We start from the raw sequence: 14,330 nt of genomic DNA on the forward strand, positions 1-14,330 counted from the left end.
CAAGTATTTTGATTTCTCTGAAGTAACACCAGTAGTCGCTTTTCCACTGTCAGGCCGACTGGTTCCAAGAACGGTAGGGAGCGGTTCCAGTTCCACTTGAGCTTGGTCCGGCATCTCAAGATTACAAACCATTCTCGGTTTGGAATTCTCTGTGATGGTAGAATGCGTGTAGTGACGTCGACACTCAGGATTGGTCACTTGTCTGTTGCCTGGCTACCAGTTTCTCTGTATCTGGCCAGGCGCACTATTTGAGTGAAGTAAGCTCAAGTTAATAATAGAAATATCAGATCATCCTCAATAACGCGGTCACTATTTACATCTCATACTGTCTGTAAGCCTTTGCTTTATCAAGGCAACAAATGTATTACATTCCAAAGAGCTCTTATCAGCCCTACAATGGAAAATTAAACTAGGTTGGGCTGGATCGACATGGAATGGAACAGTTAAGCAATGAGAATGGTTTGGCCTGATGGTGGAAAAGTTGCTAATGTAGGGTTGGGAACCGACTTTGTTGGAACCAAGCAAAATTCATAACTTTCGGTTCTGAAAACAGTACTGGTATGCCCCGTGGGCGAAGCGTTGGGAGCATATCATTTTTGTTTATTTGAACATATTGACTAAGGTTTATTAATATATTTTTGATACATTTTTATTCAATTATAAATCATAGAATTCATAACAATTAAAACAAACAACACTATTATACCTTGCACTTCCCTATCATCAAGTAGGAATTCATTCAAGGGTTAGTTAGGTGTTGATCTTTCTTCAGAAAAAATTATTAGTTTTGCAAAACTAGTTAAATAATGGGTGTTGACTGTTGATGTTATGGTTAAAAAAATTATTTGACAGCAAGTTATAAAGACAAAAGGCATTGTTTGAGTATTTCCAATGTTCCTATGTCAGGCTCGTCAGGATGTTCAAACAAACACCACAGTGTTTATACTTTTGAGAAAATAAACAGCCTACAAATTGATTATCCATCCATCCATCGCTAATCCGGAAGGACGCCCATATGTCCTTATATAGATATAATCCCTCCAGCGTGTTCTGGGTTTGCCCCGGGGTCTCTTCCCAGTTGGACATGCCCGGAAAACATCCACCGGGAGGCGTACAGGAGGTATCCTGAGCAGATGGCCACATCTCAACTGGCTCCTTTCAATGCGGAGGAGCAGAGGCTCTACTCCAAGTCTCTCCCGGATGTCCGAGCTTCACACCCAGTCTCTCAGGGTCAGGGTCCCTGCTAAGAAAACTAATTTCGGCCCCTTGTACCCACTATCTCATTCTTACGATAGGTGAGGGTTGGAACATAGATCGACTGGTAAATTCGAAAGCTTCACCTTCAGGCTTAGGCCTGGGATACACTAGACAATTTTCAAATCTTACCTGATTTTAAAACTGTGGGAGACCACAAACATTCAACCTATTTTTAGCATTATAATCCTTCAAATACACACAGAAGATTAGTCCGGACCGAGTAGCAACTGTCACACAACTGTCGATTGTAGTACCATTTCCACAGTGAGACGAGATCTCACGGAGACTCGCGAGATCAAACGTGACTTGAGAAGAAAAACAAATGGAGGACGTTCAATGTCATCAACTGGTTCTCTTGGCGTGGGTTTTGTTTTACAGGTAAAAAAAAAACGAATCTGGGTGATCTTCTTTCTCAATGCGCAATACTTTCGTGGCATATTTGTGGCTGCCAAGTTTCAGCGGAAGCAGGCAACATCCGATTGGTGAAGCTAGCTCAATCTCACTGGCTATCACAGGTATCACGCCAGAGGCAGCCCGATCAAGAGTCGTAAATAGCAAATATCTTTTATATTTACGATTTGGAATCGTGCAGGCTCCAAAGCAATCGGGAGCAGTAAAATAATCATAATGACACCACACAATTGAGGATTTCTTAGACAAAAAGTTGGTTGCGAGAAGCCTTGAATCGGGCCACCCCCCGCAAAATTGGGCTTAAAATCTTCAAGTGTGTTGCCAGCCTTAGCTCTCATGACGGCACTACCATTTACTTTTTAGCATTACTGCTGCCGCTACACTGATCCTGTCGATCTCATGATCCGAACTACCCTCACTTGTGAACAAGACGCCGAGGTATTTAAACTCTTCTACTAGAAGAAGCAACTCCCTCCCTACGGGCAACCCACTGCTTTCCGGCTGAGAACCATGGCCTTGGATTTGGAGGGGCTGATCCTCATTCCCTCTGCTTGCGTTAAACCACCCAAGTAAACGCTGAAAGTCACAGCCTCATCATCATCAACAACATCATCCTCAAAATACTGAAATTTCCTAAAATAAAACGAGCACCTTCTCCCAAGAATGACCCACAGCTATATATTTATTAAATTAAAGTAATACATGTAGACTAAGCATTACAACACAAACTACATTTGAGATCTATAAACCAAGTATATTCGCGGAGCAAAGAGAGACATGGGCCAAACTCCTGGTTTCTACACTGTCAGCTTTTGCCAGACCATAATGGCTTTGTAATAAGCCCAACCGAGCGAGACGGTGAACCCAATTATGCTGTCTCTGGCAAAACAAAAAGGGACAATTTAAGACAGGCATGGCAGCGGAAAACTGCTGAAATGTTGGCCATCCACATCCGTCAAAATTTACAAAGAACTTGAGCTGGAGCAGAACATTCCGGATGTTTAATCTGGACAAGGCTGCGGGACATCGTTCTGTCTGACAAAATTACAAAATATAATTGATAAAGTTCAAGCGAATATTCACATTTCCCTCAGTTTGTGACGGTAAACTGGTCCTTTTTCATTCCTCATTCTCATAGAAACTGCCATGCTGTCAAATGTGTGTGGACTTCATAGTGCAGTCCCACTGTTTCTATGGTGACTTGGCCATATATCAGTCTCTGACTCGCAGCTGTTCTCTGCTAATGGAAATTGTACCATGTGCTCGTGAAAACAGCTATTGACACTTTTAACAGTTGATAGTTCCCCACTACATGCGTCTAAGCCAAACTGATTATACATCACATACCTGATGCTTTTTTGTTCTAGCATGATAGCCTCTCGAGTCTTAAAATTACCTGTACCCCCCTCCTAGTACTCATATTCCACCATGCTGGAATGTGGGCGAGTTTTTAGGGGAGGGGGAACAAAGGAAAAGGCTCTACACAAAATTTCTTTCTTAACGCGTTTTGCTTCCCTAATCTGACGTATTTCTGAGTAAAACATGAAATTCAATTAGATCAATGAAATGTAGGGCATTCTAGGGCAGACCTTTAAATATTTTATGAAGCAAAAATTATTCTTTTCATTTGTAACTTGGCTTGCTAAATAAACAATAGACGTGTGAATCAGAGAAAAAATACAAAAATGGAGGACAATTACTCAAGGGAATGTCAATCAAGTTTGATTTCTCAGTTTTCTTGAGGACACTGCGCCTGCATGGAGGAAGGTGCTTTCTTATAAACAATCCCACCTCCCCCATCTCCTTCATATCACCTAGTCTATCAGAAATAGAGGCACTTCATTACGCAGCAGCTTGGCAGTGAAGACACTCATTAAACACATCAGGAGGAGAAAAACGAAGCACTGTCAATCTTATCCAACAGATTCACAGCCCCAACCACAAGCAGTGATGACACTCATTATACACATCAAAGGGAGAAAAATAAATACTGTCAATCTCCTTCAACCCCTTGACTGAAGAATAGACATTTGAGAAAAGTCAACCTCTGTAATCACTAAAATGGTGTGATATGGAGAGATTTGGACTTGATAAGCATATGATAAACTATCTACAATATAGATTTGATTTACCAAACTAAAAATGAAAGCAGAGAGTCAATATTGAACTGAAGTGGTGGTGTTTTACTGTAGACAGTTATTTTGCCTGTGATATAAACTTTAATCTCCCCTCTTTATGGCTCAATAAATGAGGATATGAGCTGACTTTGGTGGGCAAGCTCTCGGATGAATAAGAAAAAGTGGTTAAAATAAAACGAACATTAAAATCCTGCTCCCAAAAGAGAAAAGAAGCACTTTATCTTCCATTCTGTCCTTTTAGTGTCGTAATAAAAAAATGGCTCTATTTCACTCTGTTCTCATAGATATTAGCAATTGTGAATAATTTTATCTTTAATTATAGTCACCTTCAAATCAAAATTGACTGTATTTACTTTCATAATAGGTCTGGTGTTATTGTGAACGATTCATGGAGCACATTATTCCATTAAAGGCGTCATGAACTGGCTTTTTTTTAAATATATATTGTTGTCTGAGGTCAACTTTTGACAATCGCTTGTTTTTTACATTCAAAAACATCAAAATGAATAAGTAATAGGCTATTTTCTACCCTGGTTTTGAGCCTAGCTCCTGAAATGCTCGGTTTTTATGGGCAGGCCGCATTGAAGACTTAGAAGGAAACGCTATGATTGGATAACATTTTTGTATATTATAATGAGTTTCGTGTAATGCGCAAATTGGTGGGCAGGGCTAAACAGGCTGTTGAAGTAGGCGTTGATCTTCTTCTGCGGAGGCGGTCTTTGATGTCGTAGATCCCCACTTTGAAAAACCCGTAATTTGCTGTGCCTGGTGTCAATAAAAGCTTTTATTGGACTAACAAGGAAGTTTTCAGTTCTGAAACTTACAGGATATTCTTATAGTATGATGACCTCTTATATGTCAAAAGCTCAAGGAAAATGTTATTTCTCAGTTCATAAGCCCTTTAAAACCCATTTGTTTTCGTATTCTTTTATAAAATGTAACTTGCTCCATTTTGAAATGGATATCCTTTTCGGCTGACGTCGCCAAGCCCTCAGGGTGCGAACTAACCAAGCTTGACGCCATTCTCGTGACAAGCACAAAAATATGGCTTGATGTGACACAATCCAGCACAAAAACGCCAATCAAAACAGTTATCTCCATTTGCGCTTTCACCCGTAAAGCAGCATAGAAAAGCTTAAAAAATAGCATGTATTTTACCGAAATTACAGAATCGGCAGATCTAGATAGCGTGTATGTTTATATGGTTGTCAATGAACGGGACGCTAAATATCATGATATTAAAAATGCTAAATATCATTTTTAATACGATTGTTCCGATAAGTAGGCAAGAATAAACTTGGTGTCCTCCATGCTTACAGTTCTTTCCAACAACAAAGAACTTGAATCCGACGAGCTTGTAATCACAACTTCAGAAGAGGGAAGTAGGAAATTTCCGATAGCGTGAGGTGCGAGGGGTGCTTCTCAATACTCATATTGATGCTTCCTGGTTTCCTTGCTCCTCCGTCTTCCAGCTCATGACCCGGAGACCAATCGAACTAAGCCATCTCGAAAGCCATCTCGAAGGCCATCTCAATTGTCTTAATTGCACCGCGAGGAGGCAAGGAGCGAGGAAGCTTCCTGACGAGTCATGAGCGAGGATAGAGGAGCTGAGACATGAAGAAAGAAAGCAAGGAAAGGAAACGAGGATGCACAAATAAGAATTGAGAAGCACCCGAGGAGCAGTATTTCAGGGTGGGCAGGGCTACCTGGTGCAACCCAGCAGAAATAAAAAACGTCAAAACGTTTGTTGAGATTGGCTATGACAAACAAACTCTGCCACCCCTGAAACCACCAAGTGGCACATTTTCTGTTTTGACACTTGCCGTGCACGGTGTACACTTGCACGGTGTTCGCTTTATTTATTTTTTGCTCAAGAAGTGGATTAGAGTCGGTGCCGATAGCCTCATGGGCAGCGTGCTGACATGTAGAGCCGTTGCGCTTCGGGCGAACTGAGTTCGAATCCCGGCTCGCGTACCTTTCTCTCTCCCACTTCGCTTACTGTCCTATAAAGGCAAAAACGTCACAAAAAAAATCTATATTAAAAAAGAAGTGGATTAGATGTAATATTTACAGACATTTGAATTTCACAACCAGAAACACTTTTATCGAATAGCGAATATTTTCGAATATTTTATCAAAGGTATATGCTGCTTAATGCGGTGTCTTATATGCCTATACAAGAAGAATGATATAAGCATATATAATTTTAATCGATTTTAAATAAGTATTTTTTTCTTAAATGACTTTTATATGAATTTAAATGAGAGAAACATTAAGATTACACAAAAAGAGATTTTTATAAAAACAGATTTGTGACAGATAACAGAACTGAAGGTGTCTGAATAAACATGAATGAAACGTCATAGTTGTCAGCAAAAATCTGGCCAATAACAAATAAGCTGTCGCTGATAAAAGACATGCACTGCATCAAAGTGCTACATAAAAGTTGAACACACCTAAATTGTTTGAATTTGAAATAGCATACTATCATACTACTCATACTATCATAGTTCTGTCATATCATTTTGTTTGTAAAGAAGTGTAGCCTCAATCAGCCTTAGTTTCAATTTTATTATTCCCTTAGCCAATTTAAGAGGAATTTGGGCTCTTAAAAAATTCTCTGGTCAGAGCCATAGCCCAGTGGTAGGTTACACAAAAAAAGGGTGCTCATGTGGGCTCAAGAGTTTGAGTCTAGCTGGACCATGTTTGATAGATCTGGATTGATGGCGCATCAAACCATTTCTGGCATCAAAGCTGAAGAGACAGATGGTGTGTGACAGTATTCTTCTTGACCAGCTGAGAACAATGACTGTGGACCAGCTCCATGATCTTGTAAATCAGTGGCTTATTAGACATCAATACAGGAGGACTCAGAATATCTAGTAAAAGTGCACACACCTCTGTTTCACTCTTGACAAACTGAGTAAATCGAGACCTCGCCTCGCCATAATCTAACTTTAATGGGGGCCTCCATTAGAAGAATTACATTGGCAAGTATTACATTGCCAGTTTAACAAACTACAAATCATGCAGGCTGCTCCGTTATTGCATTTAGAGTCTAAGCCTATAAAAAAAAAACAGTGCTCGGCAAAAAAGAAACAGAGCTGCTCAAAGCTGTGGAGAACAACAGGGTGGACACCCAATCAGATAGAAGATCCACATGTTAACTCCAATCCAGTTACAAAAACCTTTTTCTTCATGTGATGCAACCGTTGGCTCGAAAAGGTGTACAATCCTGAATAAAGACTAAAGTTCAACATATGTGAGGAAAACTAGCCGTTAGCATTTCATCTCAAAAGTAGGAGGCTTGAAATGTGCCATGTTTTTTGAGGCAATCATCTGAGCTGTAAAGGTGTGTTCATGCCATGTTGTAATTACTGTAACGACTCTGAACTGTAAAAAGCCTTCACGTGCTTGTAGAACTTATAATTACAACGTGTAAACTCGTAATTTTCTGAGAGCTAGACTTGTACCACATGGCCGCTGTGCCACCTGTATCCAACGGTACCGCGAGAGCGATTGGAAAGCATACAGGGCTTTATTTACGGTAATTACGACATGGTGTGAGTGCAGCATCAATACCATGACAAATCATTCTGAAACAGGAAATGATGCCAAGACAGCACTGATTGGTCGAATCACACACAAAAAGCATGCATGCTAGCACTTGATAGCAACTATCTTGGGCTGTGATATCAAATGATGCAGACAGAAAAAAAAACAATATTTACACTTAAGAGTCCAACAAAAAACATTATCTACTTTAATAAAACAAAATAGAAGCGATTATTCCAGCTTTTTTTACGTAAAAGTAGGCGTGGCCACTTGTAACTTGAAAATGCGTAATATACGCTGTACAAAAACAGCACATTATGCTGCTTGATGTCATAAGCTGGTATTTTTTAATTATTATTTTAATTTATTAACATGATCATAAACGCACTAGTTTGTAGTTTTACGGTTTACTTCACTTTGTTAATATTATTTACCTATAGCGGCTAATGAATCAGAAGTCATTCACAAGAAAATGGCTTACTTCCGCGTTAAACTATTAACGTGGATACTGTAAGTAGCCAGCAAAAATATTTCAATACATCGCTAGATTTAAATGGCCATCAATGAAGATCCTGTACAGGCCATGCTAACTAGCAAAACGACTCAAACATCCAACTTTTTGTGACCCAATGTTGTTCGTCTTGGTTTCGGCGTCAATACCTGACATCAATAAAAGGACGCAGGGGCCATTAACACACATTAATCCCAGGATACACATTGTGAATCCACAAATCAATCTGTTTTGATTTTATTTAATAATAATAATAATAATAACAATAGAAAAGCCAATTGTTTGCGTTCACACTGCGTGGTTACCCCGCAAAACTAACACGCTATGAGGGTTTTAAGTTACAGGAGGAACATTAATCTCCCCAGAATTCACGCCGTTAAACCTCAAATCCTTAAATCCTATTATTCCATCCTCCCTTAAAGTGTATAATTTGCCTCGTCTCTTGCCGACCAGCGTATTTAAACGTCGTGGGCTGGTGTGAAGAGCTTCAAGGGCCTCTCTTGCCAGGAAAGCCCAGTATGGAAAACAAACCTTGTGCCGCTCAGGCTTCTGATCAAAACACCATTTGTTCTCTGTCACTTATGTGTCTTTTTTTTAAAGATATTCTCCGGTTACACTCAGTAGCATCTGCTAAGTCTAAATCTCACACGAATATGAGGCAATTTGTCAGATGTTAGACTGAATTCGACACTTTTATATACTGATAATGCTTTAGAAAGCTCTCTGACACATGCCATATTTCACTCAGATCAGGAAACAGGCGACCCCCTGCTTGTTTGAAGAGCAAATCGTTGGCCATGATGTTGCCATCACAACGTCCAGCAGCTAAAATGTCACATCACCTTTCCCGACATGCCTAAATCACCAACAAACTGCAGTAGGGAGAGCCGAAGTGCGTTGTTCCTTCCACCTGTTTGCCTACAAGCCACGTTTCCAGGTTATTAAAGCACGTTGATCATAATCAGTGTGCCTTATTTTTGTAAACAGGAAAGCTGGGAGGAAATTAAGTTAGATGCATTTTCTTTAGACAGTGGGGGATATTACAGCCATCCTTCTGTGTCACAAATCACATTTACCTAAAAGTCAGACTGAAAACATGGTGCAAATATTAGGCTACTCACTCTTAACAGGCTCCCCATTGTGATGCATTTAAACACAAATCTGCCTTAAAAGGATCAGTATGTCTAATTTGGTCACATTGTGATGCTTAATACCAAAAAAAATACAGCATACCTGAGATAACGCAGTGGCTCTATGGTCTCAGGGTCTTTCTCGTTGGAGCTGTGGTTCATCTTGATTGATTCAGTAGCACTTATCTCTGGCAACAATCACCCCGTTATTGCTCTCTCTTTTTCTGACTGTGTGCCCTGCTTCTGTCTGCTGCCTGATAAACCCAGGCTCCATGCGTAGATCAGCTACTCTTGCTGGAAGTGTCAGCCAATTAAGAGGCAGGGAGACACCGGGAGTGCCGTCTGATTGGCTGAGCACCCCTGATGCTGGAGAGCTCAGTCAAGCATAAACCACATCCCTTTTAGATGTAGCAGCATCCTCAGTCCGGGAGTGTTAATATGTCTATTTCAGTTCAAACACTGTGCTGTTTTGGCACATCATCTATGAAATACTACTGGTCATGCATATATTCATGCATTGAAGTATTCATATTCAAGGTTTTACCATTTAGAATGATTTTAGAGAACAATATTAAACTAATTCATATAAATTGTGATGCTACTAACATATAAACAAAACAATGTTGCATTTTAAAGTACTAAATCTAATTGTAAATATGTATTAGTTGGTTCATTTACATTTAACATGAGCTGTATATAATGTTTTAAATAATATGTGTTATAATTAACGGTTACAAACCTGGATTAATGGAGATGGCTACAGTGTTAGCGCCACACTGCCGTTTAGAGGTCGTATCGTGTCATTGCAGGCATAAGTTCCTATTAAAAGAATGGGGAAATAAACATAGTAAATTGAGTTCGAGTTAATCAAACTAATGAGACGAATGTGTAAGCAAAATGTACATTTAGAATCAACTTAATGACAAATTTCATCACTCACCGGCCATAAACCTGATGTAAGCTTTTAAGTAGGGCGTCGAAATAATACATTGAGGCTGAACAAACTCCATTTTTGGTTAGTGGATTATGGACGTTTCCGTGAAACAAACTGTTTCCAAGACATGTTGGTATCTCGAATATTCAACGCTGGTCGCGGCACATCTTTAAAATTATGGTTGTAGCTGGAATTGAATCAACCTTTCCTAGCGCGAGGAGTCCATTGTGTGCGGAAGCCTGTTTCCCGCCTCAATAGTGAAAAATAAAAACGTCATTGTGAATTAATGTTTAAAATAGGCTAAGTCACATTGTGAGATATTAATAGATGACGAGAAGAAAATGGCAAATATGAGACATTAAGTCAGAGATATAAAGTTGTTACCTTTATTTTTTTTGTCAGAAAGTCAGACACTGCCATCCATAATTGGTTGGGGTGAAGTTTCTATTTTTTTATTTTTGACTGGGGCAGGGCAGGTCAGAACAAACCAAAACGATTCAAATGTTCCTGTTTTTATGACTTTGGGCAATTTTGACAACAGTCAACAACGGACAATTTCTTTAAAAAAAAATTTTTTTTAATGATCATGGAGTTCTCTACTGTCAGTGAAGCTTAACAAAAAATTAAGCAAATAGAAAACTATATCAGACATTAATTGGGATTCAACTGAGTAAAGATAAAAAAAATCAGTGGGCTAAATGACTGTTTCTTATCAGCATGCTTGTCCAGTCCACCAGTTGTTCTTAGACACCATGTGGTGTTCCATTATGACATCACAGAATAGAATGCTATTCAAATGCCAATGCCTGTTAAAAGACACTGCAGCAAAGGTGAAGAACGTGATCCACACTCAATCCAAGGTGTCTAAACTCCTGTGAGATATACAACCATGTCTATAAAAAACATTTTGAAAGGCATGGGCTACAAGTTCATCTCCTCGATTGGTGAAGGCAGTTTTTCCCAAGTCAAGCTTGCCACCTCTCAGAAGCACCACTGTAACGTGGCCATCAAAATCGTGGACCGCGTAAAGGCCCCCGAGGATTTCGTCCGAAAGTTTCTCCCAAGGGAACTGGCGGTTTTAAGACAAGTGAAGCACGACCACATTGTCCTAATGCACGAATTCATCGAGGTGGCCGGCAAGAGACTCTGTATCGTGATGGAAGCTGCTGCAAAAGATCTCCTTCAGAAGATACATGAAGTGAATTACATCCCAGAAGACCAAAGCAAAACCTTGTTCTCTCAGATGGTCAGTGCTGTCAACTACCTCCACCAGATGGACGTCGTCCATCGGGACCTCAAATGCGAAAACATACTGTTGACAGCCGAAGAACAAGTAAAGATTACAGACTTTGGTTTCGCCCGCAGCATTCAAGACCCATCAGAGCTCAGTCACACCTTCTGCGGCTCTGCAGCCTACACTCCACCGGAAGTCATCATGGGAACGCCGTATGACCCAAAGAAGTATGACGTATGGAGCCTCGGGGTGATTCTATACATCATGGTGACTGGAAAGATGCCGTTCGATGACACCAATGTGAGAAGACTTCACCGTCTTCAGAAGAGGACTCTGGGTTTTCCGGATGACGCTGCTGTTGGGGAACCATGTCGGGTCTTCATCCGTACTCTGCTCCAGTTTAACCCTTCCACACGTCCAACCATTCAACAGGTGGCAGAACATCTGTGGCTGCAGATGGGACAAGGCTGAAGAACAACAGCTAATAAAACAATGTGTGCATTACAGAAAAACAGTCAGAGTGTTTAGATGAGAGTGTCATAATCTCTGAATATCATGGACATCAATCATATTGAGGAAAATGATCAGTTTTATTGCTTTGGGAGAACAGTCTGAGGCTGAATATCCTCAAGCAATGGAGAAACCTAAATGGTTAGGAAAGGTAAGTGTGTGACCAAAGCGTGTCTTTTAATGGCTCATGAAGATTGATATCTAGAGAGCAAGGGGGCCAAATTACAATATAATACAATTTAATGATCACAATTGACATTACACGAAATTGCCGAAACTTATTTTACACTATTTATTCATACATGCAATTTTATTCCATTTAATTGTATATATAAAGTTACATTCATACAAAAATTGAAATGCTAAAAAAATGTCAATTGGTCACTACGATTTTGTATGGTTAGAGCTATTCCAATTTATTTAAAAATTCTACTTTTCCATTCTATTTGAACATAACAGCAATCAGTTTGGGACAACATGAGTAAATAATTGCAATTTTTATTTTATTCCTTTGAAACTTACATCTATATCCCTCATAGCCCTTTCATTCATATCAAATTACCTACGTTGTCCACCCTGACTAAAAGCTTTCACATTGCCCCTCAAACACTCGAAAGTTCATTAAATTAATTCAAATTAGATTCCATTTAAAAAAACACACACTCAAAATACACCCACACAACAGAAGAAACTGGTTAAAATTAGTTTTTATTATAATTATTAGCTGATAGAGCAGAAACAGATGAAAAAAAAAAAGTTTTTTTGTGTGTTTTTTCTTTTAACAATTCATAAAAGAGATGCTACACGAAGGCAGCATCCCGGGGGAAATGGAATGGTGTTAGTTGTCAGCAGCAGGCAGTAGTCAGAACAACAGTCCGCTTTTGTGTCCGAAACACTACACAGGCATTCGAGATCATTCCGAGAAAAGAAAAAGATGAATCGACTGAAGCAGACCTTGCTTGATGTGTTTGTTGTACTGCGATGACTAAGGACCCGAGCTGTAGTATATAATATACATAACTGCTAAAATACAGGAGCGTACTGCTAGCGAACCAAATCGGATGAAAGGAAAATAAGAGATGGTAAAAATAACATGACCACCACCTGACAGGTAGGACTCCGTTTCATTTAGCTAAGATTGTGTGCTACTACATTCAATAAGCAGAAATGCTTTCAACCCAAACATTTCCTTTAAGGAAAGATAAAGCCGTGACTTAAGCGGTACAACTTCCAACAGGATCTAAAATGGTAGACGGGAACAAAACGAATTGTGCTTTAGACAAAAAAATAATAATAATTGCATTTATACACCCTAAATACAGTCCAATCTTAAATTCACAACCCTTTGAAGCTATTTGGGAAGGAGCTAACAGGATTTCCTTCATCTAAAGTGACATTTATAAATAACACAACATCCAAATATTACCTAGATGCCGTTACATGAAAGCCTAAGGGGGAGCACATCACAACGGTAACAAAGTGTAACGTAATATATCAATTGTTCCTGTAAGAAAAATAAAAATGAGCTACCGTCAGACTCATCTGATAAACAAATCGCACAAACATGAAGGTCTAGTAGTAGTAGTCCTGTTGTGGCTGCTGCTTTTTGTTAGTTACGTCCATCTCTGTAACCATCCCTGATGCACAACTCTTGGTTAAATGTCTTTTAGAAGCTTACAAAGAAAAAAAAGAAACAACCCAAAGTATTTAAAAACACACACACACACACACTACACCAGCAGATGTATAACCACCTCAACAGTATAACAATTCCTTAAACTTGTAGCCTTTAAAAAAGGCCATTTTGAAAAGGGTGGAATGAGTCCACAGTGAAGCTAAAAACAAAAACAAACAAAAAAGCAATGCATTGACATCAAATACACAAACATACACTTTCATATCGGTTCATGAGACGCTGTGGGGCAGAAATCGTAGCTGAAGTGATTGGATAGCATGTAGATGGTCCACAAAAAGATCAATCCGTGGCGTCACGCAGGATCTCCGGTCCTGTGTCCTCCACTTCCTGTGGGTAAGTATGTCCATGAGTCTCTGAAAATGCTGAACGGAGGCTTTAGTTTCACATAATGGAGGAATTTCTCCACCTGGAGGGCCGTAAATTGAGAGTTGTGGGTGATATCACCACCATGGATGTGTATTATATCACTAAAGCCCATTGGATAATGGAGAAATTCAGTAGATGGATACAAAGGCCTGTAGAAAAGGTCCTTGTGTCTCCTTGATCTCTGATCCCGGTACAGTTCTTCTCTAGGACACTTGTTGGCCTATGGGGTCTTACCTTAGACTGTACAACTAAGGGTCTCGGAACACAGGAGAAATAGAGAGAAAATATAATATTTTTTTATTTTATTATTGCTTAAGGGTTGGTTGTCTGATACTGATAACCGACCAGATGTCCACCAAGACAGGACTATAATTGTGTGAAAATTTAGGGTGATTTACTCCAGGAACTACTTCCATGTGTTTGCCGTTTGGGAAATGGAGCGGGAAGGGATCATGTCCAAGAGGTACTCTCGCTGACGGTCCCCCGGAGACGTCGTCCTGTGCACGGACAGACTGGGGTTGACATAAGCCATGGTGACACCTGTCGGGGGAGAATGTGAAGTGGTCAATGATCATTCATTTCGAAAGG

General features: G+C 39.7%; 3 protein-coding genes across 18 annotated transcripts in view; 1 reads left to right on the top strand and 2 right to left on the bottom strand.

Moving 5' to 3' along the window:
- Positions 1 to 10,370, bottom strand: part of yjefn3 (YjeF N-terminal domain containing 3) — a 37,325-nt gene extending 26,955 nt beyond the window's left edge. The window contains exons 1-3 of one of the 3 annotated variants that reach the window (XM_079594033.1): positions 10,321 to 10,370; positions 9,943 to 10,186; positions 9,742 to 9,821 (exon numbers count right to left, since the gene is read on the bottom strand). Coding sequence is in view for 1 of the 3 variants with exons in the window: in XM_079594031.1 (XP_079450157.1) it covers positions 9,106 to 9,164 (59 nt within the window). In the remaining 2 variants the exon portion in view is untranslated. Of the gene's footprint in view, positions 1 to 9,105; positions 9,372 to 9,741; positions 9,822 to 9,942; positions 10,298 to 10,320 lie in introns of those variants that run through there. The other 2 variants (XM_079594032.1, XM_079594031.1) reach the window with 2 other exon arrangements.
- Positions 10,371 to 10,825: 455 nt separating this feature from the next.
- Positions 10,826 to 11,641, top strand: tssk6 (testis-specific serine kinase 6; the record flags this gene model as incomplete). The annotated part of the gene is made up of 1 exon (XM_079593021.1): positions 10,826 to 11,641. The coding sequence occupies one exon, from the start codon at positions 10,826 to 10,828 to the stop codon at positions 11,639 to 11,641; it is 816 nt and encodes a 271-aa protein (XP_079449147.1).
- Positions 11,642 to 12,367: 726 nt separating this feature from the next.
- The window catches only part of gatad2ab (GATA zinc finger domain containing 2Ab), a 34,844-nt gene continuing 32,881 nt past the window's right edge, over positions 12,368 to 14,330 (bottom strand). For all 14 annotated transcript variants that reach the window (XM_079592147.1, XM_079592148.1, XM_079592140.1 and 11 more), the window contains one exon: positions 12,368 to 14,282. In XM_079592147.1, the coding sequence (XP_079448273.1) occupies positions 14,149 to 14,282 (134 nt within the window). In that variant the 3' untranslated portion in view covers positions 12,368 to 14,148. The remainder of the gene's footprint in view (positions 14,283 to 14,330) is intronic.

The sequence above is a fragment of the Phoxinus phoxinus genome (genome assembly GCF_949152265.1).
Source record: "Phoxinus phoxinus genome assembly, chromosome: 20".
Taxonomy (NCBI): Eukaryota; Metazoa; Chordata; class Actinopteri; order Cypriniformes; family Leuciscidae; genus Phoxinus; species Phoxinus phoxinus.